Source organism: Phyllobates terribilis, unplaced genomic scaffold (genome assembly GCF_046119375.1).
Source record: "Phyllobates terribilis strain yellow unplaced genomic scaffold, ASM4611937v1 Scaffold_5__5_contigs__length_657084704, whole genome shotgun sequence".
Lineage (NCBI taxonomy): Eukaryota > Metazoa > Chordata > Amphibia > Anura > Dendrobatidae > Phyllobates > Phyllobates terribilis.
In genome coordinates, this window is record NW_027362765.1 from 290163152 (window position 1) to 290189709 (window position 26558).

The 26558-nt window shown below is 42.3% G+C and overlaps 1 protein-coding gene across 1 annotated transcript in view; it reads right to left on the reverse strand.

The window, feature by feature from the left end:
- LOC141273005 (uncharacterized) overlaps window positions 1-25307 on the reverse strand; it is a 57697-nt gene extending 32390 nt beyond the window's left edge. Inside the window, exons 1-10 of the mRNA XM_073684285.1 lie at window positions 25162-25307; window positions 21584-21717; window positions 20481-20657; window positions 20256-20411; window positions 19358-19481; window positions 19172-19269; window positions 19008-19083; window positions 18805-18902; window positions 18367-18478; window positions 13556-14548 (exon numbers count right to left, since the gene is read on the reverse strand). Of these exons, the coding sequence (XP_073540386.1) occupies window positions 13556-14548; window positions 18367-18478; window positions 18805-18902; window positions 19008-19083; window positions 19172-19269; window positions 19358-19481; window positions 20256-20411; window positions 20481-20657; window positions 21584-21655 (1906 nt within the window). The 5' untranslated portion in view covers window positions 21656-21717; window positions 25162-25307. The remainder of the gene's footprint in view (window positions 1-13555; window positions 14549-18366; window positions 18479-18804; window positions 18903-19007; window positions 19084-19171; window positions 19270-19357; window positions 19482-20255; window positions 20412-20480; window positions 20658-21583; window positions 21718-25161) is intronic.
- Between the last annotated feature and the right edge of the window lie 1251 nt (window positions 25308-26558).

Consider the following 26558-nt stretch of genomic DNA (forward strand, 5'->3'; position numbering starts at 1 on the left):
GAATTAACACATGTGGAATTATATACTTAACAAAAAAGTGTGAAACAACTGAAAATATGTCTTATATTCTAGGTTCTTCAAAGTAGCCACCTTTTGCTTTGATGACTGCTTTGCACACTCTTGGCATTCTCTTGATGAGCTTCCAACAATCTTGAAGGAGCTCCCAGGAATGCTTAGCACTTGTTGGCCCTTTTGCGGTCACTCTGCGGTCCAGCTCACCCCAAACCATCTCGATTGGGTTCAGGTCTGGTGACTGTGGAGGCCAGGTCATCTGGCGCAGCACCCCATCACTCTCCTTCTTGGTCAAATAGCCCTTACACAGCCTGGAGGTGTGTTTGGGGTCATTGTCCTGTTGAAAAATAAATGATGATCCAACTAAACGCAAACCGGATGGAATAGCATGCCGCTGCAAGATGCTGTGGTAGCCATGCTGGTTCAGTATGCCTTCAATTTTGAATAAATCCCCAACAGTGTCACCAGCAAAGCACCCCCACACCATCACACCTCCTCCTCCATGCTTTACGGTGGGAACCAGGCATGTAGAGTCCATCTGTTCACCTTTTCTGCGTCGCACAAAGACACGGTGGTTGGAACCAAAGATCTCAAATTTGGACTCATCAAACCAAAGCACAGATTTCCACTGGTCTAATGTCCATTCCTTGTGTTCTTTAGCCCAAACAAGTCTCTTCTGCTTGTTGCCTGTCCTTAGCAGTGGTTTCCTAGCAGCTATTTTACCATGAAGGCCTGCTGCACAAAGTCTCCTCTTAACAGTTGTTGAAGAGATGTGTCTGATGCTAGAACTCTGTGTGGCATTGACCTGGTCTCTAATCTGAGCTGCTGTTAACCTGCGATTTCCGAGGCTGGTGACTCGGATAAACTTATCCTCAGAAGCAGAGGTGACTCTTCGTCTTCATTTCCTGGGGCGGTCCTCATGTGAGCCAGTTTCTTTGTAGCGCTTGATGGTTTTTGCAACTGCACTTGGGGACACTTTCAAAGTTTTCCCAATTTTTCACACTGACTGACTTTCATTTCTTAAAGTAATGATGGCCACTCGTTTTTCTTTACTTAGCTGCTTTTTTCTTGCCATAATACAAATTCTAACAGTCTATTCAGTAGGACTATCAGCTGTTTATCCACTAGACTTCGGCACAACATAACTGATGGTCCCAACCCCATTTATAAGGCAAGAAATCCCACTTATTAAACCTGACAGGGCACACTTGTGAAGTGAAAACCATTTCCGGTGACTACCTTTTGAAGCTCATCAAGAGAATGGCAAGAGTGTGCAAAGCAGTCATCAAAGCAAAAGGTGGCTACTTTGAAGAACCTACAATATAAGACATATTTTCAGTTGTTTCACACTTTTTTTGTTAAGTATATAATTCCACATGTGTTAATTCATAGTTTTGATGCCTTCAGTGTGAATGTGCAATTTTTATAGTCATGAAAATACCGAAAAATCTTTAAATGAGAAGGTGTGTCCAAACTTTTGGTCTGTACTGTAAATCGTTATGTCCAAAGCGCTGTGAAGTGTTGATCGGGGAAGGGGGACATAGGGGCTAATGAACCAGCTGTGAGATTTTAATTATGGCCAGGGAAAATGTTTGCCTAGGTGCACATTCCCAGGCTTAAAAAACAGCTCACATCAGTCACATAAATTACGAGAATAGAAATGCTAATGAAGATTGGGTGAATGGGACTAGCTGACACCCAGCTCTTTAGTTTGGTGAGGTCAAGGTTTCAATCAGACCTTTTCATGACCAAAGTAAAGAAACACACAGACACAGTGTAAACACTTTATTTGAAATACAACAGACCCATTCTTTAATCAGTTAAATGAACCAATATACTCACCCCAGTTCTTATGGTAATCCAAAGGCTTAAGCAATGTCCCACCAACTTTATTTAACTCCAAAAATCATTCATTTATGCTCAAAAACACTTAAAAAAACGCATGTAAAACGCGTAAAAAATGTTTTTGCTGGAAAGAAGAGACAAAACCGCTCAGGAAATTTCTGCTTCAAATCTGCATTGTGGGCACATAGCCTAAAATGCTTGTTGACAGGCCATTGCTCTTTCACTTTGAAAACAGCTAACCTGTTCCGGTTTCTTAAATAAAGGGATCATTTTTGCACGGCTTGATAAGTGATAATTGTTTAGTCATTTGGAAATGGTAAACTTTTCCAAATCCTTAAAAAAAGGATAATTTTTAGACTGCTTGTGAAACACCAAGGTTACTTACCGGTAGCCGGTTTTTTCAGAACCCATGACAGCACTCCTGAGAGAGGATCCGCCCATAGAGGACAGGAAACAATCTGAAATAAAAGGGCGGCTCCTCTCCCCCGCTTCAGTTGGTTACAGAGCATTAAGAAGACCTCCATAAAAAGAGTTATACACAAAATCCAACACCTCATCATATAACACCAGCAAATGTGCACACCCATATGGTGGAAAAGAAAAAGGAGGGGAATATACGGATGCTGTCATGGGTTCTGGAAAAACCGGCTACCGGTAAGTAACCTTGGTGTTTTCCCTTCACCTATGACAGCACACCTGAGAGACTTTTGGAGAAGAAACACCTTAGGGAGGGACCATGGCTTGCAGCACCCTTCTACCAAAGGTTAAGTCTGATAGGCAGGATAGATCCAAACGGTAAAGTTTGAAAAAGGTAGATGGTGATGTCCAGGTAGCGGCCTTACCGATCTGATCTATGGATACCTCTGCCTTCTCTGCCAAGGAGGTAGCCACAGCTCTGGTGGAGTGATCCTTGATGCCATCAGGGTGTTACTAGCAGAGTAGGCTAAGCAAATGACCGCCCTAATCCATCTTGCTATAGTTGCTTTTGTCACCCCCTAACCTTTCCTACTCCCCTGGAAGGCTACAAACAGGGATTGACTACGTCTCCTCTGGCTAGTTACATGTAACTATTGCAATAGAGCCCTTCTAACATCATCAATGTTATGAAACTTCTGTTCCCCTGGGGTCTTCGGGTTGTTACTACAGGAGGGCAGATCAATTTCCTGAGATCTATGAAACTTGAGCGCAACCTTAGGAAGGTAGGCTGGGTCAGGTCTCAATAATATTCTATCCTCAAATATTTGTGTATATGGAGGATTTATGGATAGGGCCTGCAAATCACTTACTCTATGGGCAGATGTTAAAGCCACCAAAATAATTGTTTTGAGAGTTATATATTTTGCAGACAACTCCTGAACTGGTTCAAAGGGTTTTATAGTTGGGGCGTCAAGCACTAAATTCAGGTTCCATGGAGTAACTTTGGGTAATGAGACTGGCCTAGATCTACCGCAAGATTTAATGAACCTTGAGGTTAGAGTTGTATAGCGCACCCAAGGCAGAAACCTGGACCTTAAGTGTACTGGTAGCCAGACCTAACTCAAACCCCTGCTGTAAGAACTCCAGGATGGAATTAATTGGAGGTTTTTGGCTTAACGGCTTTCCTAGGAAATCTAAAAATTTTCTCCGTGTTCGACCATAGATTTTGGTGGTAATGGGCTTTCTACTTCTTAATGGAGTAAACACTAAACCTGATGAAAAACCTTTGCCCTTCAATTATGGCTCTCTCAAAATTCCCCGCTGCTAGGTGGAAACCCTTCACTTGAGTGTGGAATATTGGTCCCTGTGCCAGAAGGTCCGGGGTCTCTGGTAGGATCCATGGGTCTGATAGTGACATACTTCTCACAAGAGAGAGCCATGGTCTCTTTGGCCAAAAGAGGGCTATGAAAATCACTCTCGCTTGATCCTTCCTGATCTTCCTCACTACCAGAGGTATCATAGCTATTGAAGGGAAGGCATAGGCCAACTTGAAACTCCAAGGAATCTGGAGAGCATCTATTACCAATGGGTTTCCCCTTGGGTCTAGTGAGCAGAACTTCTCCACTTTCCTGTTGTTTTTGTCGGCGAACAAATCTATCTCTGGTAGACCCCATAGATGTACTATCTGTCGGAATACTCTGGGATTCAGGGCCCATTCCCCTGGTCTCAACTTGTTGCGGCTTAGGAAGTCTGCTCTCGTGTTTTCTAGGCCTCGTATGTGTAGTGCTGTAAGAGATAGGAGATTTTGCTTCGCTATTTGAAAAAGTCTGCTTACTGCTTCCAGAAGAGAATGAGATCTTGTTCCCCCCTGGTGGTTTATGTAAGCCACGGTGGTTCTGTTGTCCGACATAACCCGAACATGACGACCCTGTAGTAAAGGGAGGAAGCCTTCTAAAGCGTTCCTCACTGCCCATAGCTCTTTTAGATTTGATTACCCCTCTTTGTCTAGGAATGACCAAGAGCCTTGAATTATGTGATTTTCCAAGTGTGCTCCCCACCCTGAGTTGCTTGCATTGGTTGTGATGATGTTTTGTACTGGTGTGTCCCACTGGACCCCTAAAGTTAAATTTGACTTGTCTACCACAAGAGGGAGTTCCTGGTTCTCAAGGAGAGATGTACCTTTCCTTCTAAATACCCTTTTAAAAAACTTTGTGCTGACAAGATTTCCACTGAAGGTTTCTTGTGTGAAATTGGGCCCACTTGACCGCCGGAATGCATGATGTTTGAGTACCTAGCAGGGACATGACTGGGGTGTGTATAGCTGCCGAGACCAAATTTGTGACTGTCTATTTTGCTGTTGGGTAGAAGACAAGTCTGACACTCGAAGTTTAGAGTAAACCCCCGAAAGGCCTGGACCCTTGCGGGTTCTAGTCTTGATTTTGTGGGTGTTGACCATCCAGCCTAAGTTTTGCAAGACAGCCATGACTTGTTTCTGTTGAGAAATACAGTGGCTCTCTGAATTCCCCACTATAAGGAAGTCGTCCAGATATGGTATTATAACCATGTTTTGAATGCGAAGTAAGGATGTCACCTCGGCTATCAGCTTGGTGAATATCCTTGGAGCAATCGGCAACCCGAAAGGGAGAGCTTGGAACTGAAAGTGTCTGCAACTTCCATTGATGTAAAGAGCAACCCTTAGATATTTTTGATGATCTGGGTGAATTGGGACGTGATAATACGCGTCTTTGAGATCTATCACCGCCATAAAGCAATTGTGAAAAAAAAGCTTTATTGTTGAATTTATTGATTCCATTTTGAATGTATGGTTGTCTACAAACTGGTTGAGGCCTTTTAGATTCATAATAGTCCTGAATGAACCGTCCAGTTTTTTTTATTAGAAAGAGAGGGGAATAAAATCCTTGCTTGTGTAATAGACTCAAGATCTCTGATTCTAGGGCCAGCTGTTCGTCTGATTTTCTTACAAGTGCCGTGGTTGCCTAAGAAATTGAATCCTTAGTCCATCTCTCACTATGTTGAGGACCCCGGGACTGGAGGAAATGTTTTCCCAAGCCTGAATAAAATGAGACAGTCTTCCTTCTACTTGTGGCCTGGCATCATTGTCGAAGTTTTTTTGAGGCAACGGAGGGTCCTCCGTACATATAATCGGATTCTTTCTTGGTTTTAAAATCCCACTTTCTTTTTTCTCCTGGGGAGCGACCTCTACTGAATTTCCCCCTCCGAAAATAGGTCTTCCTGGCGTCCGCCGAAACCCCAGGGAATCTTCCTTTTTTGTCGCTCGCCTTTTCAAGGACATCATCCAATTTTTTGCCAAAGAGAAATTGGCCGTCACAGGGGATAGAACACAGTCTGGACTTTGATTGCAAGTCCCCAGGACATCCCTTGAGCCACAAAGCTCGTCTTGCCGCGTTTGATAGACCAGCCGACCTAGCTGCCAATTTTACAGAGTCTTCAGAGGTATCTGCTAGGAAGACAGCCGCACAATGTAATAGTGGTAGGTTGTCTAGAATTTTTTCCCTTGAGGTCTTTTTATCTTTCAGCTGATCTTCCAACTGCTGCAACCATACCATAAGGGAACGGGCGGTACACGTTCCTGCAATGGCTGGTTTAAGACCTCCTGCTGCTGATTCCCACGTCTGTTTTAGGAAGGTATCTGCCTTCTTGTCCAAAGGGTCTCTAAGAACCCCTGAATCTTCAAGAGGGAGTGCCGATCTCTTTGACGATCTAGACACAGCAGTGTCAATTTTTGGCACCTTATCCCAGTTTTCAGAGTCCTTTAGGTCAAAGGGATATTTCCTTTTTTATTATGAAGGTAAGGCTCCTACCTTCTCTGGCTTCCTCCATTCCCTATTAATAAGTGCTTGGACCTTAGCGTTCACTGGGAAGGTGCTTTTTCTTTTCTTCCAACCCTCCAAACATGTCTTCGAGGGATTTAACGGGTTTATCTTCCTTTAACCCCATAGTGGTTCTGGCTACTTTCACCACTCTATCTGTGTCTTCCATAGGGAAGCATGGTCTTCCCCCTCTATCACTGTCTGAAAAGGATGAGGCCACACTACGGCACTGTCCATCCGATAACACAGAGGAGTCAGAATCAGAAGAAGGATCAGATATGATTTTTCTTTTTTCCCTCAAAATAGTTTTAAAGCAACCCTCTACCTCTGATCTGATGACAGGCCTGAGGCTAGCTGCAAAATCCGGGGTACCCCTCACAGATAGTTCTCTGGATGCAGTCCGAGCAGAGCTCCTTCTGCCAGTCTATCTCTAGCGGACATTTGCATAACATACATTCCTTGTTCCTCTTCTTGGCGGTAACTTTCCTGGGTTCCTCCTGGTGATTTAAACACACAATAGGAGGCCCTTTAGCAAATATATCTAGTGACATTCACGTAGATCACTCACCCCACCACTGCGGATATCGGAATTGAAGGGTGTTTCAGGATACGCGACGCATCCTTCCGGGAAACCGTGGAGTCCTGAGAAGCTTCACTCCTCTGCCGTGCCAGCCGGCGTTACACAGGGCGCCGCCATCTTCTTCCGGCGCCACCCCGGACGTCATCGAGGCATGCCCTACCCAATGTGCCCCGCATCCTGACGTCAGAGGCATGTGACCAATCACATGGGAGGCAAGAGGAGGGCGGCGCGGTGGTGAGCGGAAGCCCGGGACCTCGGCACCGCCTGCACCCGCACGTATGACAGGACCCCAGAGATTCTGCGGACAGCGCTACCAGCACCTGAAGGCCGGTGCCACGGACCAGAGCCCGCTCTTCCAGCGTCAGGACAAGCCTGGGTAAGTCTTTTCCTTTATGCATGACAGCCGCTGATTACTTCATGAGGCTTCCCATCAAGGACAGGAAACCAACTGAAGCGGGGGGAGAGGAGTCGCCCTTTTATTTCAGATGGTTTTCTGTCCTCGATGGGCGGATCCTCTCTCAGGTGTGCTGTCATGGGTGAAGGGAAAAAAAGCTATCACTTCTTTTTTTAGCAAACACTAACTATCATGATGCTCCACAAACAGGAATAATTATTCCAGCACCCTTGTGAAAAAGACAGTACTTACGTTTACACCACTTTGTATGTGTATAAAAAAACAGCAAGGCAGTCTTCTGCCCCCAACCCTCCCAAAAAAAGGATAATTTTTAGCCCATTTTTACTATTTAATAAGACTAAAAATCCGGCAGTAGCAGTTTTTTTTTTTAAACAGTTGGTTACTGCCAGTTACCATCCATTTACTTATAGACTGCTGTGCTTGCATTAAAGAGCTCAAGAGCAGTTCAAACTAGCCATGAGAGACCTCATAGGGTTACACACATCTTTTTCCCGATAATTAGAAGCTTTGCAGTATTGAGATTTGTGGCAAATCAATTTGCTGCAAATTAAATTTGAAATCTTTTTAAAAATTAAGAGAACCTGTCAATACATTTTTGCATCTGGAGCTAGTGATATGGCTGTATAAGTGCTTTGGCTCCAACAAAAATTATGCCTTTTTTTATAGAGACCCAATGTGACAGTCATAAGAATTCTAGCATAGAAGAAATAGGTCAGTCAGGCTAGAAGTGCTTAGGGGTATGAAAATATGCTTTGGCTGCTTTTTCCAAATGTATTGACAGGCTCTCAATACACATCAAGGTTCAATTGCATATATTGCAATAAATACACATATTTGGTATTGCTGCATCCGTCCGGAACAACCTGACCTATAAAACTGTCCCTCTAGTTAACCCCTTTAGTGAACACATTAAAAAAATAAAGCATTATTTTTTGCTTCGTTTTTTATCATCATACCGCCAAACAAAAAATGGAATAAAACGAGATCAAAAAAGACAAATGTAATTAAAAATTGTACAGCTGAAAACGTCATGTTGTCCCGCAAAAAATAAGCTGCCATACAGCTCCATCAGTCGAAAAATAAAAAAAAATTATAGCTCTCACAATAAAGCAATGCAATTTTTTTTTTTTCTATAAAAGTTTTTATTGTGCAAAAGCACCAAAACAAACAAAAAACCTATATAAATGTGGTACTGCTGTAAACGTACTGAGCCGAAGAATAACGCTGCCTTATCAATTTTACTACACGCGGAACGGCATGAAAAAAAAATTCCTGAATTGTTGCTTTTTGTTTAGTCCGCTTCCCAAAAATTGGAATAGAAAGTGATCAAAAAATGTCATCTGCCCGAGAATGGTACCAATAAAAACGTCAACTTGTCCCGCAAAAAAACAAGCCCTTTTATGACTGTCTGGCACTCTTTTCATGCAGTAGAGAAGATAATTTATTCAGAACATGCAATCCATAATATGTGTAACGTTTCAGTCATAACATTCTGAACTTCATCAGACGGATTGCTAGTAGAAGATAATGCCAGGAAAATTAGCGCATGTGGCGGTGGGTATTCACTCACCCTGTGAGTCCCCGCCCCGCATGTTTCACGGTTGTTAGATACCCCCAAAAAAACATGCGGTGATTGCCCGTGTATGGCAGGCAATCCCCGTGTGTTTTTTTGGCTGTATAACAGCCGCAAAACATGGGGCGAAGACTCGAGCATGTTACTCGAGCACCCGCGATACTCGGTGCATACCTGAGCACCCGATGCAAACTCATGTAGCGAGAACTTGCTCTCAACACTAGTTGCCATATAGTCATAATTTTTTTTCTCTTTACTTTTGAAAAAATCCCAACCCTAACCGTAACACAACCCTAACCCTAGAGTTTATTTTTTACGCCGTTCCTCGTGCGGTATAAGTGATTAGATGACTTTATTCTTCGGGTCGGTGCGATTACAGCGATACAACATTTATATCGGGTTTTTCTGTTTTATAAAAAAAAAGTCAAAGTTGCTTCCTAAATTGCTAAGTGATTGCTCTAAGACATTGAAACTGCATTACTGCAATAGAAACATATGAAAGCGCTACAAAATGTGTACATGAAATATTTCAATTTTTTTCTGTAATATTAATATGAAAAATTACAGTAAAGGAAAGAACTTCGGCCATAGATTAGCTAATATATGTGTGCCCAACAACCAGCGTCAAGGCGTCTCTCATTGTTGGGTCCCGGTCCTTCTCGGTCACCTCTCTTGGGCTGAAATGCAAGCCTACAATTTATGGGGTAGGACTGAACCAGCCAACTACTTAAAATCACCTGAGGCTGATGGAGGAGGAAGTGCACATGCCACATAGAGAATTTAGAAACATACTGAAAATGGCCAGCACATCCTTCGTAGTGTGAACAGGAGCCAATTAAAAAAATCCAAACTATTTTTTATAGTTTGGATTTTTTTAGTTGGCCCGGTCATTAACGTGCAAACCACCGTCGGGGGTAAAGGGGTTAAAAGCTATGGCCACTTTTAATATGGAAAAAAAACATTTTTTACTTATGTTATTGGTTACCTTTAGTTAATAAAATGATGCAAGTTTCAGTCTGCAATCTTCAATTCCCTATTCAGCCCTCCAGATCTGTGGTTTGCCGTCTCCTCCACGGTTTACATCTTTGTCTTGTGGGAGTGTCTCTTGGAATACATGCTGGATGTGAGCTCTCTGTGTATCCAGGGTACCACTGTCTTCATTATCAACACAATATCTATCCTGCACTTATTTACTCTTCATGTGCTTTCCTGTTCTGTAGCCTGTTCTCTCTGCCTTCCCTGAGACTCTAAATACTTTTTCCTCTCTTCACTCTGAAGATCTATGTAAAAAAAAAAGCTTGAAAACTGATGTGGGCCTATGACAGATGAGCAGTGGTCAGATATTGTGTCCGATACAATGCCACTTTCTTTCGGAGTCACACATATCACATTTATTCCTTTTTTATAGGATTTACAAAATAAGACTTCGACCCAATTCTAACAGTCCTAGATGAGAAGTAGACAATTAGGGGTTTTATGCCCGTTTTAAGAGTGCTCTCAATTGGGATCATTCTGGATTAGAGTACTTGATATTATTTATTAGGTATATGGTATGGGTATTTATTTCTTTAGAAGTGTGTCTTTTAGGACATTTGGGGATAATGTTAATGAAAATGATGTGGCTACAGGCATACTCAGAATGTTGGGTGCAAAGGAATATTAAGCCTTTGCCTACAGCCAGCTTTTCCTTGTATTACTGAATACATCAACAGAATGAATATCATTAGATTAGAAAAAGGTGTGTATTTCAAAAGGAAAGCTGTTGCCAAATTTCAGAGAATATGGGGTCCTTGGGTAGATACACCTGTTCTCCCCTCAATACCATTACAAAGGACCCCATTTTATGCTCCGGTTGGTCTCATATTTTCAGGTTGATTCTTACAACTACAAGTTATCAGACTAACCAACTTACTAGTTATGTATCTTAAAGGGAACCTGTCACATCCTAGTTGCTATGTACACTGCCCCAATGTGCATCGTTAACAATCTTTTTCATTAAAATCGGTGGTAGTATAATGATTTTATAACATTATATACACTTTGTCCTACCTGCTGTATTCTGCCATAGGGGTTGCGTCTAGATCGGAGGCTAGTGAGGACCACAGAAGATCACATCCGATCTAGACGCTTCACTGCTGAGGAGACTAGATCGTAGTTGCTGGAGTGAGGTCCTCAAAAAATCCAACTCCAATCTAGACGCAACCCCTATGACTGAATACGAGCAGGTAGGACAAAGTGTATATAATGTTATAAAATCATTATACTGCCACCGATTTTAATGAAATTGCATCACTAACAAAGCAATGGGGGCAGTGTACATAGCAACTAGGACGTGACATGTTCCCTTTAAGCTATGTAGTTTAAGCTTTGCTACAATGTATTTTGTAACCTTTTCAACATGTACTGTAACAATGTAAATTATGCATTTTGCACAAAGACAATCTACTTTTGTGGTCAAAAACAATGGGGTATTACAAATATGCAAAAAACAAACAAGCAGTATTGTACTTTTTTAAGAAAAAAGACACTGATAAAAATGACCTAATTATAAAAAGAAGCATCTAAAAGAACAACAGTTCATCTGCAAGTCAGTGCACCATAGAAACGCACAAAGAGAGTGCACTGGGTGTTGAAGCGTGTTAAAATTTTCCTATTAACACTACAAAGTTTTAAACTGCATCCCGAGGTGAGGTCAGTACAGTCAGGGGCAGATATATCATTTGTGCCACCTGTGCCGATGCACAGGGGCCCAAGAGGTAAGGGGGGACCATTTCTACCTCCAAAGCAGGTGCAATTTTGCATTTTTAGGAGATCTTGGGCTGCAAAGGGCCCATATATTGTTCCTGCACGGGGGCTCTTTTTTGTCTGTGTCCACCAGTGAGTACAATAACTATTAGGAGCTTTAAAATATGGGTTCTCCATCGTCAAGCTGTAGCATACAAGACTAAGATCGCTAGGTGTAATGCCAAGTGCCATCTGAAATGATGTAATGCAAACCACTGGACTTTGGCACAATGGAAACATGTTGGCTGTTCATATTCCACTGTCTGGCAATATGCATGATGAATCTAAGATTTGCAGATGGCTAGAGAACACCTACCATAATGCATGTTATACTGTTACATTTTGTAACATGAAGTGGGAAAATTGTGGATTTCGAGTGTGCTGCCGATTCCAAAAAGGATCCTAAGATAAGAGAATAGAGTGTTTTATTGACACGTTTCAAAGTCAAAACGGACTCCTTCCTCAGTACAACCAATGTAAGTTTTTCCACATTTGGTTGTCCTGAGGAAGGAGTCAGTATTGACAAAGCGTTGACAATAAACCACCCTATTATCTTATCTTCAGATCCTTTTTGGAATCAGCAGCGCACTCGAAATCCACAATTTCTTGGCTTCATGTTACAATTTATACCGTCTGTGGATGATGCAGTAGGTGACAATTATGCATTATTAGCGGTTGTGTCATACACAACCATATGAGGTGAGCACACCATTGTTCATCAACCTCATATACTTGGATAAGTCCATATTGCGCTTAGCACATTTTTTTCATACTGTAGCATTTGACAGAGGAGAGATAACGGTGAGGGCTGTTTCCTAGTGGTCTAAACCAGGCGTCCTTATTTCCAGTGAAGGAAATTTTGCATAGCAGTTTGCTTCCATTAGTTTTGAGAAGGCCTTTTACTTTTCCAGCCTGGATGTAACCCTGTACACAAATCAAAGACCATAAATGACAAAGGGATGATACATTTGGTGTTGAGGAACTCAAGTGGCTCCACAAAGCCCCAACCTCAGCTCTCAGGAAGACCCTTCAATACATTAAGACACTAATTTTGAGCCAGACCTTTCAATACATCATTAATCGTGACAGTTTACACAAATACATATGAATGCCTATGGTTTTGAAACAGGATATCCAATGAGTTGTAGTGATCAAGTGTCCACATGCTCTTGGCCATATATTGTACGTGGTATATTATATAGCTTAATGTCTTATATTTTCAATAACTAGAACTAATAAACATGGAGTCAGTAATCTTGGAAGACTGATATAAATTAAAATAAAAGTAGCCAAAACCCTATTGTTGTTATGGTGCAGAGAGTCAGGCATAGTAGGGATACAGATAGACCTCTTTGTCCCATCTTTGCCCAATGTTCAGTAGCAATTACACATTTTGAAGATCATAATAATCTGAGACTGTTTCTTGGGGATGTCTTAGACATTTAACTCAAATTTTATTTGGCCCTGTAATGGCAACAGTAAAGGAGGAAAACAAATTTGCAGCAGTCAAGAAACATCTTTCAAATCAAACTACATAATTAATAAATGTATTGCAAATAAAACATTTAGATGAAAAACCTGTTTAAAGCTTCTCTATACTCAAGTTTGAAAGCTGTGAAAAATAGCACTTTTACCACCCCTATCCTCTTCTTTACTTCCATTTTAAAGATATAAAGCTACTGTATTTGTGTGGCTTTACCCTTCGGGTGCTTTCACATTGCGTTCAGGCACCTGGTCAGTGGCTCCGTCAGGGCTTACGTCCAAGCCCCCCCACAAAAAGAGATTCGGGCGTATGTGCCAACAGGGCCATATACTATTATGGTGCCGACAGAGCAAACATGATCTAGAAAAGGTAATCTTATTTTGTTCCATTCCCACCCCTTTCCCTTCACACAGCATTTAGTAGATGGGCCAGTTCATGTCATATGGAGAACCAAACCACCCTATATCCTTACAAAGGTTTCTTGGGATAAGGAGCACACCACTCATTTGAGCTTTGTCCTCAAAGATCCAGAAATTAGGAATTTTGGGCCTTTGTGTAGAGCTTTAGTTATTTAATTATCTCCCTGATAATGAAGAGAATAACTTTTCACAAGTGCCAGCTCTCTGATGCTCAATAAGGTTAGCCTTTTGTGTACAACATTTACCACACTTAGGACAAGAATATGGTTTCTCCCCCGTGTGAATTCTTTGATGGGTTACAAGGTTAGACTTTTGTGTAAAAGATTTCCCACAATGATTACATGAAAACGGCTTCTCCCCTGAGTGAATTCTCTGATGTCCAACAAGATTTGACTTTTTCGTAAAACCTTTTCCACACTCAGAACATGAAAATGGCTTCTCCCCTGTGTGCACCAGCTGATGTTTAACAAGATTGGATTTCCTATTAAAACTCTTCCCACACTCGGGACAAGAAAACCACTTCTCTGCTGCATGAATGCTCTGGTGTTGGATAAAATCAGATTTCTGTGTAAAACTTTTCCTACAAACAGAGCAGGAAAAAAACCTTTTGTTTGCATGATGAGTTTTGTGATGTCTAAAAAGTTTGGAGTTCCTTGTAAAACACTGATCACACTCTAGACATGAAAATGGCTTCTCCCCCGTGTGAATTCTCTGATGTGCAACAAGATTAGATTTCCGCCTAAAGCATTTCCCACACTCAGAACATGCGAACGGCTTTTCTCCTGTGTGGACTCTCTGATGCTCAATAAAATCACATTTCTGCGTAAAACATTTCCCACACTCAGAACATGAAAATGGCTTCTCGCCCGTGTGGATTCTCTGATGTCGAATCAGACTTGTTTTTGACTTAATATATCTCCCACACACGTTACATGGATATACTTTTCCTGCTTTGTGATGTAGACCTTTTTTCTCAATATATGCAAGATCAAGAGAATGTTTTTTATCATATGAGGCATCAGTTGATAGAACTCGACTTTGAAGGACTGGGAGCATATTTGGAGTCATGTTTTGTCCTGAAGAATCTTGTATAAACTTATCAACATCTCCTTCACAATCTGGAGATAAAATAACTTGTCCACTTGAGATATTTCTGATGTTCATTAGTCCTGTTAAATAATGAAAAAAAAATAGAAAAAGTGAAGCTTAATCACAAACTTTTATTCTAGAAACTACAGTCAAGCCTCAGTAAACTAAGCTTCCTACACATTAATAAGTAAGGAACTACAGATTAGAAAAGGATTCGGTTTAGGATATCTTAGCTGTATATCAGCTGTGGTGGAGAGGGATAATTCATCAACATTTGGGATTGCCAAGTGTCATGCTACAAATGGAATGTGAGTATTTTAGTTCCCATAAAAATTATGGAAAGGTTACAAAAATCTAAAGTCTAAGGGGTAACGTTTCTCCTTGTGGAGAGTGACATACCGGCTCTGGCATGTCAAAGTAAGGAGGCTTATTTGCCGTGCAATGCTCCTCTGGGAAATTTAATATGCAAATTGCCTCTTCAGAGAGAAAGAAGACGTGAACTTTATAGCGCCACCTGTTGGAAGCAGCAATCCTACAAGTCACAATTGACCCTTTAACGAGTCGTGCAATATGACTTAGGATAAAAGCCAAATTAGAATCTCAATTTGCAGACACAGTGTTTCGGGCTGTTGGCCCTCATCAGTGCAAAGTATGAGAACTGATATGACTAGGTGAGAGGCTCTGGACTGAGGTCTAAGGGATAATGTTTCTCCTTGTGGAGAGTGACATACCGGCTCCCTAGAAACCGGTTTGGACTTCACCACCTCAACTACCTTCTCAATTAAAATTTTTTTTCCCTATGTAGATGGCAATCCTCAATAAGCATTTGTGAGACTTCAGAACTGGACTGTGAAGATACGCATCCTGAGCATTTACAGTCACTAAATAATCTCTTCTTCTGATAACACTGAGCAAATGAAAAAAAAAAGTTCAAAATGGAGTCTAAGATTTATTTGTTAAGGAAAGTACGGTCTAGAACCTATCTGAATATTCCTTATAGTTTACAAATGGCAAAGATTCTTGAATATATTCCATGAAACTTGATAGAACTATGAAACCGATTCCAATGCTCCCTTTTTTATTTTAAGTTGAGAAAAAATTAATCATTTGTTCCCATCATTTTGGAATAAACATCTGAATAACAATCTTTCAGATCTTTGCAATAACGTTGCTCAATCAACATGAGGTAAACTAGGATAATCTTTTGTCCACATGAATAAAACAGGCCTGGTGTTTTTTATTATTATTATTGATGGATTTGTCATCTTTAGCTGGTTTCTTTTTGAAGACTTGATCTCTTATTTGCCGAAAACATCTTGAAGATATATCATTAGTCTGTATATTACTAAATATCACATGAGGGAGTGTCCATCTGCTGGAAGGGAGCAGAGGCAAATCTGTTAGCTGGTGAGTGCACAGGCCGTGTGCACCAGACCGGATGTGTCTTGGAACTGAAGGGAGCAGAGGCAAATCTGTTAGCTGGTGAGTGCACAGGCCGTGTGCATCTTGGAACTGAAGGAAGCAGAGGCAAATCTGTTAGCTGGTGAGTGCACAGGCCGTGTGCACCAGACTGGATGTGTCTTGGAACTGAAGGGAGAGGTCAGAATCTCTCTCAGAGAAGCATCTGCACAGGCCGTGCGCAGAGAATAGCAAGTGTCAGTGGTTGCTATGGACAATAGCTGTTTTGTTTGACAGAGCTGGGGCTAGCTCAGCCGTGTATGAGTAGCCAGGGTCTGTTCTGTTTAGTTAGTGCCTGGAAAAGGAATGGGATTTATGATTGTGTTGTTTTGGTGCCGTGCAACCTGTGGAAAGCAATAAAAACTGCATGTGTTTGGACCAAAGCCGCATTGCCTGTTTGAACGCTACCCAAGGACTAATGCCTACCTGAGCAAGTGAATTCCTACAAGTAGTGGAGAATGCAGGGGCATGAAATCCCAGAGAGCACAGGCATTGCAGTGTAAGGATGTGGTAAAGTGTATTGATAACGATGCCAAGAACTATCTCATGGCCCGGGTTGACATAGGCAAAGACTGTGGTTCCGTGTCCCATGAAGTGGGAGTGGTTAAGGACTTGTTGCATGCTATGGGACTTGTGGGCTGAAGTGGTAGCACCCAGTAGTCCAGTATGCCGCCAGGAGTCGGCTGAGGTAACAAGGTCACATGATGGGTGGTGGTGACAAGGTGACATGATGTACACAGGGTGTGCAGTGTGTGCGACTGTGTACAGCAGTGTGTGCGACTGTGTACAGCAGTGTGTGCGACTGTGTACAATGAGTTTTTAGCTTTTTGATGTGTTGGCATTGGTAGTGAAGTGTGCACTGTGTGAGGCTGTAGGTAACAGAACATTGCACGTAGTCTGTAGATAGCAGAGCTCTGTGTGTAAGCTGTAGATAGCAGAGCCATGTGTGAATGGTGTTGTCCCAGGAGCTGGGAGCCAATAATCAGTTTTTATAGAGTGACTACCCTGTTGGCACTGTGGGGTGGCAGACGGTGCCCAGCCCTAGGCTTTGGGCAGAGGAGGGAGAGGGGTATGCATCATAGCTGGGAAGGACAGGGTTAAATCCCAGCTCTGCAGTGTTTGATTAGAAACACCAGGAGTGTTTCTATAAGAAGAAGGAAGCAGGTTTATTATGTGGCAGTTAGTGATGGGCAGTACAGCTCGTCTTGGTGATCTTGCTCCGCTCACCAAAAAGAGCCGGCTCTTTTGGATCCTAAATGGATTTCTATTACCATAGGTGAACACATATTTAAGATAACGATGATGCCGCTGAAACCCCGCCCACCCATGGCTGAAATTCTGCCCACTCACAATTAGCCAATTAAATTGAAGAGTGGGTGTTGTTTGGTTTGGGTGGGCAAAAATGGAAAAAAAACCCTGATGCACAGCATGGTTACATTTCATGTACATAACAGTGCCCCAGTATGAATGTATGTGTATATATTACACACACACACCATAGTACTTGTGGAATTAGTATAAGGTAGCAATCCCAGAGGAAACTATATTTGTTCTAGGACAGAACAAAAAAAGCATGCTTAGTGTGAACATGATTCTTATATGTTGTCCTTATTTTAAACTACTGCTAATCTATGCTCTGTTCGTTAGGACTGAAGTAAACCTAACCCATTGCTATGCTGCCGTAAGATGAACAGGAAACACTTATTTGTGTTCACAATATACTGAAAGCTAATAACTATTGTCCCAAAAATGTATAGGATATGGACACCCTCTAAGAGCATTTTTTACACAAATGTATGTATTTTGGGGTAAAAAGCATTGTTGCATTAGAGTTTCATTAAACATGACCACTATCATTACAGAGCAAGCATTAGAACGAAGTTCATCAGAGAGCTTGTCTGATGGCTGGTTCTTTTAGCTCTTATCCAGAATGATCTTCTTAGCTGATTTATTGTTAAAGGATAACCAAACAATGCTAATCTTAAGCTCAGCTATGCTGTCCATTTGGATGTCATGTGGACTGTCATATATTGTGTTATACAGAATTTTAACACTATAAATATGCTTTATGAAAATACCTTGTGGTTAGTTAATGGCTTTATTACACTGTGTGTTTTGCAGTAAATAGTGAGGCCAGTGTTAACAAGAGGAGATTTACATGTATTTCTTCTCTTCCCATACTTTGCTGGTCTGGTAAAGAGCAACTGTCTTTTAAATATTGCTTGCCTGTTGGAAAATTGGCCATTTTATGGCACAGCTGCTGTCCCCGCTATCTGAATTTCTTGCGATTTGACCATTTATTAAACAATGATGTAAGGATACTAGAAGGGCTGATTGTCGCTAACCCCACCACTGGACAGACTCTTCCAGTTTCCACTGAGGTTGATGTAGCGACAGAACATGCAGAACATGACAACCTTTTATCTTGGTCATTGCTCACCTTGACAGATATCTACTGGAATTTCCTCCTGCTTAAATTGCCTATCATCCTTCGTATACATCTCATCTTCTTCTTCCTCTATAACAACTTTAATATTAAGCAGATCTTCATCCTAAACAGAAACAAAGGTTTAAAAGGACTTTGTCTGCACAGAAGGACTGTTCAAACTACGTACAGGTGCTCGGTGCACCCTTGGCGTGGCCAAACATTTAAGTGCAACTTCCCACCTATTTTCCCCCTCTTTCTTGATTGACAGTTCTGGTTTTATAGAGCCAGTTAAAGGTGGAGATAGATGGAAAACAAAAAGTATGACCACACCATGATGCACCAAGAGTCTGTACTTGGTTTGAACAGTCATTCTGTGCTGACAGACTCCCTCTAAAATCAATGGTTTAATAAGCCAAGCTTGCTATATGAGAAAACCTCGATGCCGACTACCTGTGGATCCTGTGGGACACTGTGATTTTCTGCAGGACAGTTCAAAGAATACAGAGGACTGGGACATCTCTCTGGTGGATTTCTCCTATTGGATCCATCTGTAGAAGACACACAGTGACTCAATACATTATTTATTTGTGTGATTATATAGCGAGTATCTCGGTGACCCTCAAAACTGATACTAAAAATCAAACCCTCCTTACATTGCTGATCAGCTATCACGTAAGTATCGTTTTCATCATCTATAACTTCAACTTTAATATCAACCAAATTGTCCACCTAAACAGATAAAATTAAATCATTAAGCATAACTTTGGTTTACTGCATAGACGTATTCGATATTTGGTGAGACCTCAGCTATTTTTACCTGATGAGCCTGTGGAATATTTAGACTTTTCTCTGCGCAATCATGGGAATTCAGAGGACTGAGACATCTTTCTGGTGGATTTCTCTTACTGGATCCTTCTGTGGGAAACACACACATAGTGACTGGATACACCAGGGTTATATAACCCTAGCTGCTCTCTTCTGTACAGTGAAAATACCCACTTACCCAGTGATGTGAGGGTCTGGTGCATCTCCATCATGACGTCCTTGTACAGATCCTTGTGTCCTCCTATATACTCCCACTCCTCCATGGAGAAATGGACAGTGACATCCTGACACCTTATAGGGACCTGACACACAATGAGTGGGGAAAAAAGTATTTAGTCAGCCACCAATTGTGCAAGTTCTCCCACTTAAAATGATGAGAGAGGCCTGTAATTGACATCATAGGTAGACCTCAACTATAAGACAAAATGAGAAAACAAATCCTGAAAATCACATTGTCTGATTTGGAAATTTTTTTTTCAAATTTTGGTGGAAAATAAGTATTAAATAAATTATACCATACGTGTTTCGAGTGAAAAACTCTTGCACACTGGCTATCAAGAATTTTTCACTCGAAACGCGTATGGTATATTTTATACACACCACCCCATAATATATGCTTTGTCGTCTGAGATGTCCATTTTGTGTCTTTTCTAAAAGTTTTTAAAAGGATTTGCCAATAAAGATTGTTGAATTTTAATTAATTGCCTGGTGTGTTGAGCTGGATCCATCTTCACTTCCTCATTGACCCAGGCGCTGTGCAGCAGCGAGGACTCCGTGCTCCATGCCAGACTGGGATTACATCTCAGGGGTGAGCTGAAATTTTCTCTTTATTCATTATAATTTACTCCAAAAATATGATATAGATTTGATTTTCTGGTACACAGACTGCCAATGATGCACCTCATTTCTTAAGTGGTATGCACATCTCACTCCAGCTGGCTTTTTATTAAGACTGATGTATAAAAGGCGTCTTATTAAATTTCCGCTACAAATCCTTATTTTACTGTACAGTGCATGGTGGCTCAGTAGATAGAACTGTTGCTTTACAGCACTGGGGTCCTGGGTTCAAATCCCACCAAGGACAACATCTGCAAGGATTCTGTATGTTCTCCCCATGTTTGTGTAGGTTTCCTCCGGGTTCTCCGTTTTCCTCCCACGCTCCAAAGACATACTGATAGGGAATTTAGGTTGTGACACCCGATGGGAACAGCGATGCTGATCTTTGTAAAGTGCTGTGGAAATTAATGGTGCCATTTAAGCAAGATAAAAAAAAATGCCCCAGTATTCCCAGCAGATCTCACCTCTCCAGTCAGCAGCTCAATCATCTTGTTGGCGAGTTCTAGTATCTTCTGATCATTGTACTCAAGGATCAGTGGGTGAGGAGGCAGCTCCATGATGGGGCTCTGTATCCTGCTCCATCTTCCTAATATGCAGGGGTCCACACACTTATCAGATGTCTTTCTTACTACTGTGTAATCCTGTGTATGATGGAAAACCCTGATAAATATTAACCCTCTAACTAGCTAGTAGATATGCTTTATGTCATAGGATGCTAAGGGCTGTATGAAGCAGGCTCAGGAGCTGAGCCTGCTTAATACCAGGTAGATGCTAGCTGTTTAACATAGCTGGCATCTGTCTAAAGCTACAACGCTTCCACAGAGAGTCAATGCGGTACCACGGCAGCTGGGGGTCTGCTGAAGCCCCGCATAACTGCCTAAACCCAGTCTGTGAGACTCAGCTACAGTATGGGTGTCATTGGAGAACCGCAATTTCACTATATACTGCAATACTGTGGTATATAGTATGAGCAATAAAATGATTGCAGGCTCAAGTCCCCTAAGGGGGCTAAAAAATAAATACGTTTTCAAAAATATAAAAAAATAAAATGCAAACAAACAATCTTGAGTCATCTCCATCAAAGAGAAATAATAAAAAAAACAACATACCCGAGAGAGTGATATCTATTAAAATATCAAATTGTCAAAACCATATGTGTTAAACTTCAAACAGAGTGTTAAACTCCAAAGAAAAAAAAAGACAAAACAATTTTTTTACACAATATAGATTTTTTTTATTAACCACTTAAACAAAAAATAAATTTGGCATTGCTGTAATCATATTGCCAGGTAATTTGAACTGTACAATGAAATGTCATGAAAACAAAATAGAAAAAAAAACAATGTTGGTGTTGGATTCTTTATTGCCATTTTACCTTAACTTGGGACTTTTTTTTCCCCCCATTTTTCAGTAAATTATATGGTAAAATGAATAGTGCCATTTAATACCACAACTTGTCCCACAAAAAAACAAGACCTCATTCACAGAGTGACTGCAGACTTATAGAGTTGGACCGGACAACCCCATTAAAATCGTGTGACAAACTGCGCATCCCAAAATGCCTCACCTCTCCAATCAGAAGGTAGATGATCTCCACGGCGAAATTTAATATCTTCTCAGTCACGTGACTCTTGTCCATTTTCAGTCATGGATCTTTCACAGACAGTCCGCTGATTACAGTCATGAGGTCTCTCAAACAATCTATAAATGATAGAAATAATGTGGTTTAGATGAATAAGGGGTACAATTATCCATCATAATCCAAACAATAAATACTATGTCACCATCAAGTAGCACTTTCTGAAAAATTATAAAGAGATGCCCTAGGAAAATAAGCACCAACATTATACAGTGGTGTGAAAAAGTGTTCACCCCTTCCTGACTTCTTATTCTTTTGCCTGTTCTCACACTTAAATGTTTCAGATCAGAAAACAAATTTAAATATTAGGCCGTGTGTTAAAAGAAGTAATTGCCCCCCCCCCCCCCCTTAAAACCTAAATTAGGCTATGTGCCCACGATGCAGAAATGAAGTAGAAAATTTCTGCATCATTTCTGCATCTCCCTGGCAGAAAAAAACGCATGCAGATTGTACATGCAGATTGTGCATGCGTTTTTCCTGCAGAATACATGCGGATCCACATGCGTTTCCGCATGCAGATTGACAAGCGCTTTCCAGGCGATAGCATCACTTGGAAAGTGCTTGACAACTAGGTCACACTGTATAAATCCATGCAAACGGCATGGATTTATACAGTGTGAACCGTAAAAATAAAATAAAGCTATACTCACCCCCGAGGCCCCGGTGTGTGCAGCAGTGCTCGTTCCTGGCTGGTTCCCGGCTGCCGGCATATCGCGAGACAGAGCGGTGAAGGGCCTGCGGTCACATGACTGTGACGTCACCGAAGGTCCTTCAGCGCTGCTGGCATTCAGAGAGAAGACGCCGGACAGGTGAGTATAAACTTTATTTATTATTTTATTCTTTTTTTTACAGGTACAATGGTACCCAGGTCTGGATGAGAGTCTCCTCTCCTCCAGACTTGGGTGCCATCCGCACATAGAGACGCATAGAAGCCGCTTGTAGAAATGTACAGTCGCGGTTTCTATGCGTCTCAATGCAAGTCAATGGCGGCGCTTCCGCAAAATTAAATGACATGCTGCGGATTTATGAGCGCTGCAGAAACGCTGCGGAAAAATCCGCAGCATGTGCAAAGGACATGCGGAATCCCCTTGGGGACCATGGGGTGCAGATTACCTAGCGTTTCACAAGCGTTTACGCTGCGGAAACGCATGAAAAACGCTACGTGGGCACCCAGCCTTAAGGCTATGTGCGCACTATGCGTATTTGAAGCAGAAATTTCCCCGCAGTATACCGTCGGCCACCGGGAGGAGAGGATCACTGCCGTACAGGTGAGTATAGTGAGTATAGAGGTTTATTTTTTTTATTTTTACTTTACAGCGGGCACACACGCTGGGCAGAGCTGACTACTGCTCCTCCTATCCACGCCGCTCTCGCTTATCATCGAGAGCGGCGGTAGGATGAGAGGAAATGCAGTCCTCCTCTCCCAACCCGGGTACCACCCGCAGCGTGTTTCAGCGTGAATTCGCGCCTATTGATTTTCATTGAAACTCAGCATATCTGCAGGTATAGATATTATACTTGCGGGTTTGCTGCCACTCAATGCAAGTCAATGAGCACAAATTTGCGGCGGAAAAGCCCAAACAATGGACATGCTGCGGTTTTTACCACAATCCGAATCCAGAGTGGAAATTTCCGCATCATGTGCACAGCACATCTGGATTCGCATTGCTATACCTGGCACACGTATTAACAAGCCTTTTCGCAGCGCTTCTGCGGCGGGAAAACGCGTCAAAAACGCATCGTGTGAACTTAACCTAACTGTGGTTTATCATATCTTTGGGAAGCAGATGCTGCAGGCCATGGTAACACATTTCGGCCATGCAGGCTGCTCACAATAGCAGAAACAACATGCGGCCTGGAGATGACATGTTGAAAAATAGCTCAGGAGACATTTGAAGAAATGGTCATGACTGATCCATTCTGTACTGCAAGTGAAACTGGATGTGACATAGTGTCTCCACAAACTATCATCCTGCTGCAGGGGATTATGCTACGGAGTGCCTATGGGGGGGGGGGGATTATGCTACGGACTTTGCCTATGAGGGGATTATACTATATGGAGGACTATCTGGTGCATTATACTATATGTAGGCTATTTATACAGTGTGGGGATTACAGTTAGGGTCATACAGTTTGGGAGATAATGTGGGGTCTTTGCACAGTGTGGGGGCCATCATACAGTGTGGGAGATAATGTGGGGTCTTTGCACAGTGTGGGGGATTTCCTACAGTGTGGGAGATAACGTGGGGTCTTTGTATAGTGTGGGGGCCATCATACAGTGTGGGAGATAATGTGGGGTCTTTGCACAGTGTGGGGGCCATCATACAGTGTGGGAGATAATGTGGGGTCTTTGCACAGTGTGGGGGCCATCATACAGTGTGGGAGATAATGTAGGGTCTTTGTATAATGTGGGGGCCATCATACAGTGTGGGAGATAATGTGGGGTCTTTGCACAGTGTGGGGGCCATCATACAGTGTGGGAGATAATGTGGGGTCTTTGCACATTGTGGGGGCCATCATACAGTGTGGGAGATAATGTGGAGTCTTTGTGCAGTGTGGGGGCCATCATACAGTGTTGGAGCCATCAGTTTGGAGTCTACTAAGGGGTCAGTATAATGTGTGGGGTACTATAAGTTGAGGGAGCATTATACTGTGTATAGGAGAGCATCATACTGTGTATAAAGGAGCTGTACATGGGGGGAGACTCAAGCCATTCTTTAATGTTAAGTGGGCACTTATCGTTATAGGGGAACTCAGGTTATTGTGACTGTCAAAGGGGCACACAGAGGGCACTATTACTTTATATGGGGCACAATAAGGGCACTTGCACATGGCATTACTATATTCTAGAGGTTTGTTTTACCATCTAGAGGGCACACAGCAGGTGCACTAATAGGGACACGGCATCAGCGGCTCAGTATTGGGGTATCAGCAGCATGAGGCGTTTGTGCAGGTTGGGAATAGATGGGGACGGTGCCTGAAATGTAAGGAGTCAAATGTGTCTTTGTTGTGATCTCTGCAGACCTGAGACTCTGAGTCTTGGCTGGAGAAGTCGTCGTGTCGGTCTGGGCCAGATGAAAAAGACGGGAAAAGCGAACAATTTAATCAGAAAGAACATCAGCTGTAAGTTACTATATATAACTGTGCTGTGATCTCTTATATGTTCTGCAGGACTGGTATCTAGCAATATGTCACCATATGGCAGTAGTATTAGTGCTGGTCTTTCTATACAGATTATTTTTAGTAACAGTGCGGTCATCTGTTGAGGTTTTCCTACATACACTATCTGGGTACGCCACCATAGCTGTAATCAGGGTTACCATACATGGTTAGGGGCCCACTCAGAAGTTTTGCCCCCCTGAATCAAAACCCTAGCTACACCTCTGCATAATATATATAAATATATATATATATATATATATATATATATATATATACACACACACATATGTAATTACATTAGCAGCTGCCCAGCTCTCTCTCTCAGCATTACTTCCACCTCTTACCTGAATCACCTCAGGCGAACCTGACATCTGTGAGCTACTTCTGGCAGATGAATACTGTCTTTGAGCTGCAGGACCTGTGATGACGGTAGCGACTAGATCGGAGTTGATTTTTTGAGGGAATGACGTCACCGGAAGGGGCGGCGCCTACTCTGTCCGGGTCAGCTCGGGTATCAGAGGGCAGGGTTGTGCTGCAGCTGCTGGTGAGGTTGTGGCTGAAGGCTGGGTATTGTACACACGACCCTGAGTGGGCAGAGTTGCGGCATTCTGGAGCTGTGTGCAGATGGACATTATGGCTTTTATTTTTTTTTTACATATAGAACTAACTGTGTCTAAGATTGTATTTTGGGGGCATAAAAAATACATTATGTGACTACTTCAGATTGCATGACATTCTGAAGCTGCATGCACGAGGAAGGGAGCATGTTGGGGGACTTTCACATGGCGGGATGCATGTTGGGATTTCAAAGGGCGGGGGGGCATGTTGAGGGGGCTTTCACAGGGTGGGGGCATGTTGAGGGGGCTTTCACAGGGCGGGGGCATGTTGAGGGGGCTTTCACAGGGCGGGGGGCATGTTGAGGGGGCTTTCACAGGGTGGGGAGCATGTTGGGGGACTTTCACATGACGGGTGCATGTTGGGGGGGCTTTCACAGGGTGGGGGGCATGTTGGGGGCTTTTACAGGGCGGGTGGCATGTACAGTCATGGCCAAAAGTTTTGAGAATGACACCAAAATTATATTTTCACATGATCTGCTGGCCTCTGGTTTTTATTACTGTTTGTCTGATGTTTATATCACATACAGAAATATAATTGCAACCATATTATGAGTACCAATAGGTTATATTGACAGTTAGAATGAGTTAACGCAGCAAGTCAATATTTGCAGTGTTGCCCCTTCTTCTTCAAGACCTCTGTAATTCTCCCTGGCATGCTCTCAATCAACTTTTGGACCAAATCCTGACTGATAGCAGTCCATTCTTGCATAATCAATGCTTGCATTTTGCCAGAATTTGTTGGTTTTTGTTTGTCCACCCGTCGCTTGATGATTGACCACAAGTTCTCAATGGGATTAAGATCTGGGGAGTTTCCAGGCCATGGACCCAAAATCTCTATGTTTTGTTCCATGAGCCATTTAGTTATCACCTTTGCTTTATGGCAAGGTGCTCCATCATGCTGGAAAAGGCATTTTTGGGCGCCAAACTGCTCTTGGACGGTTGGGAGAAGTTGCTCTTGGAGGACATTCTGGTACCATTCTTTATTCATGGCTGTGTTTTTACGCAAGACTGTGAGTGAGCCGATTCCCTTGGCTGAGAAGCAACCCCACACATGAATGGTTTCAGGATGCTTTACAGTTGGCATGAGACAAGACTGGTGGTAGCGCTCACCTCTTCTTCTCCGA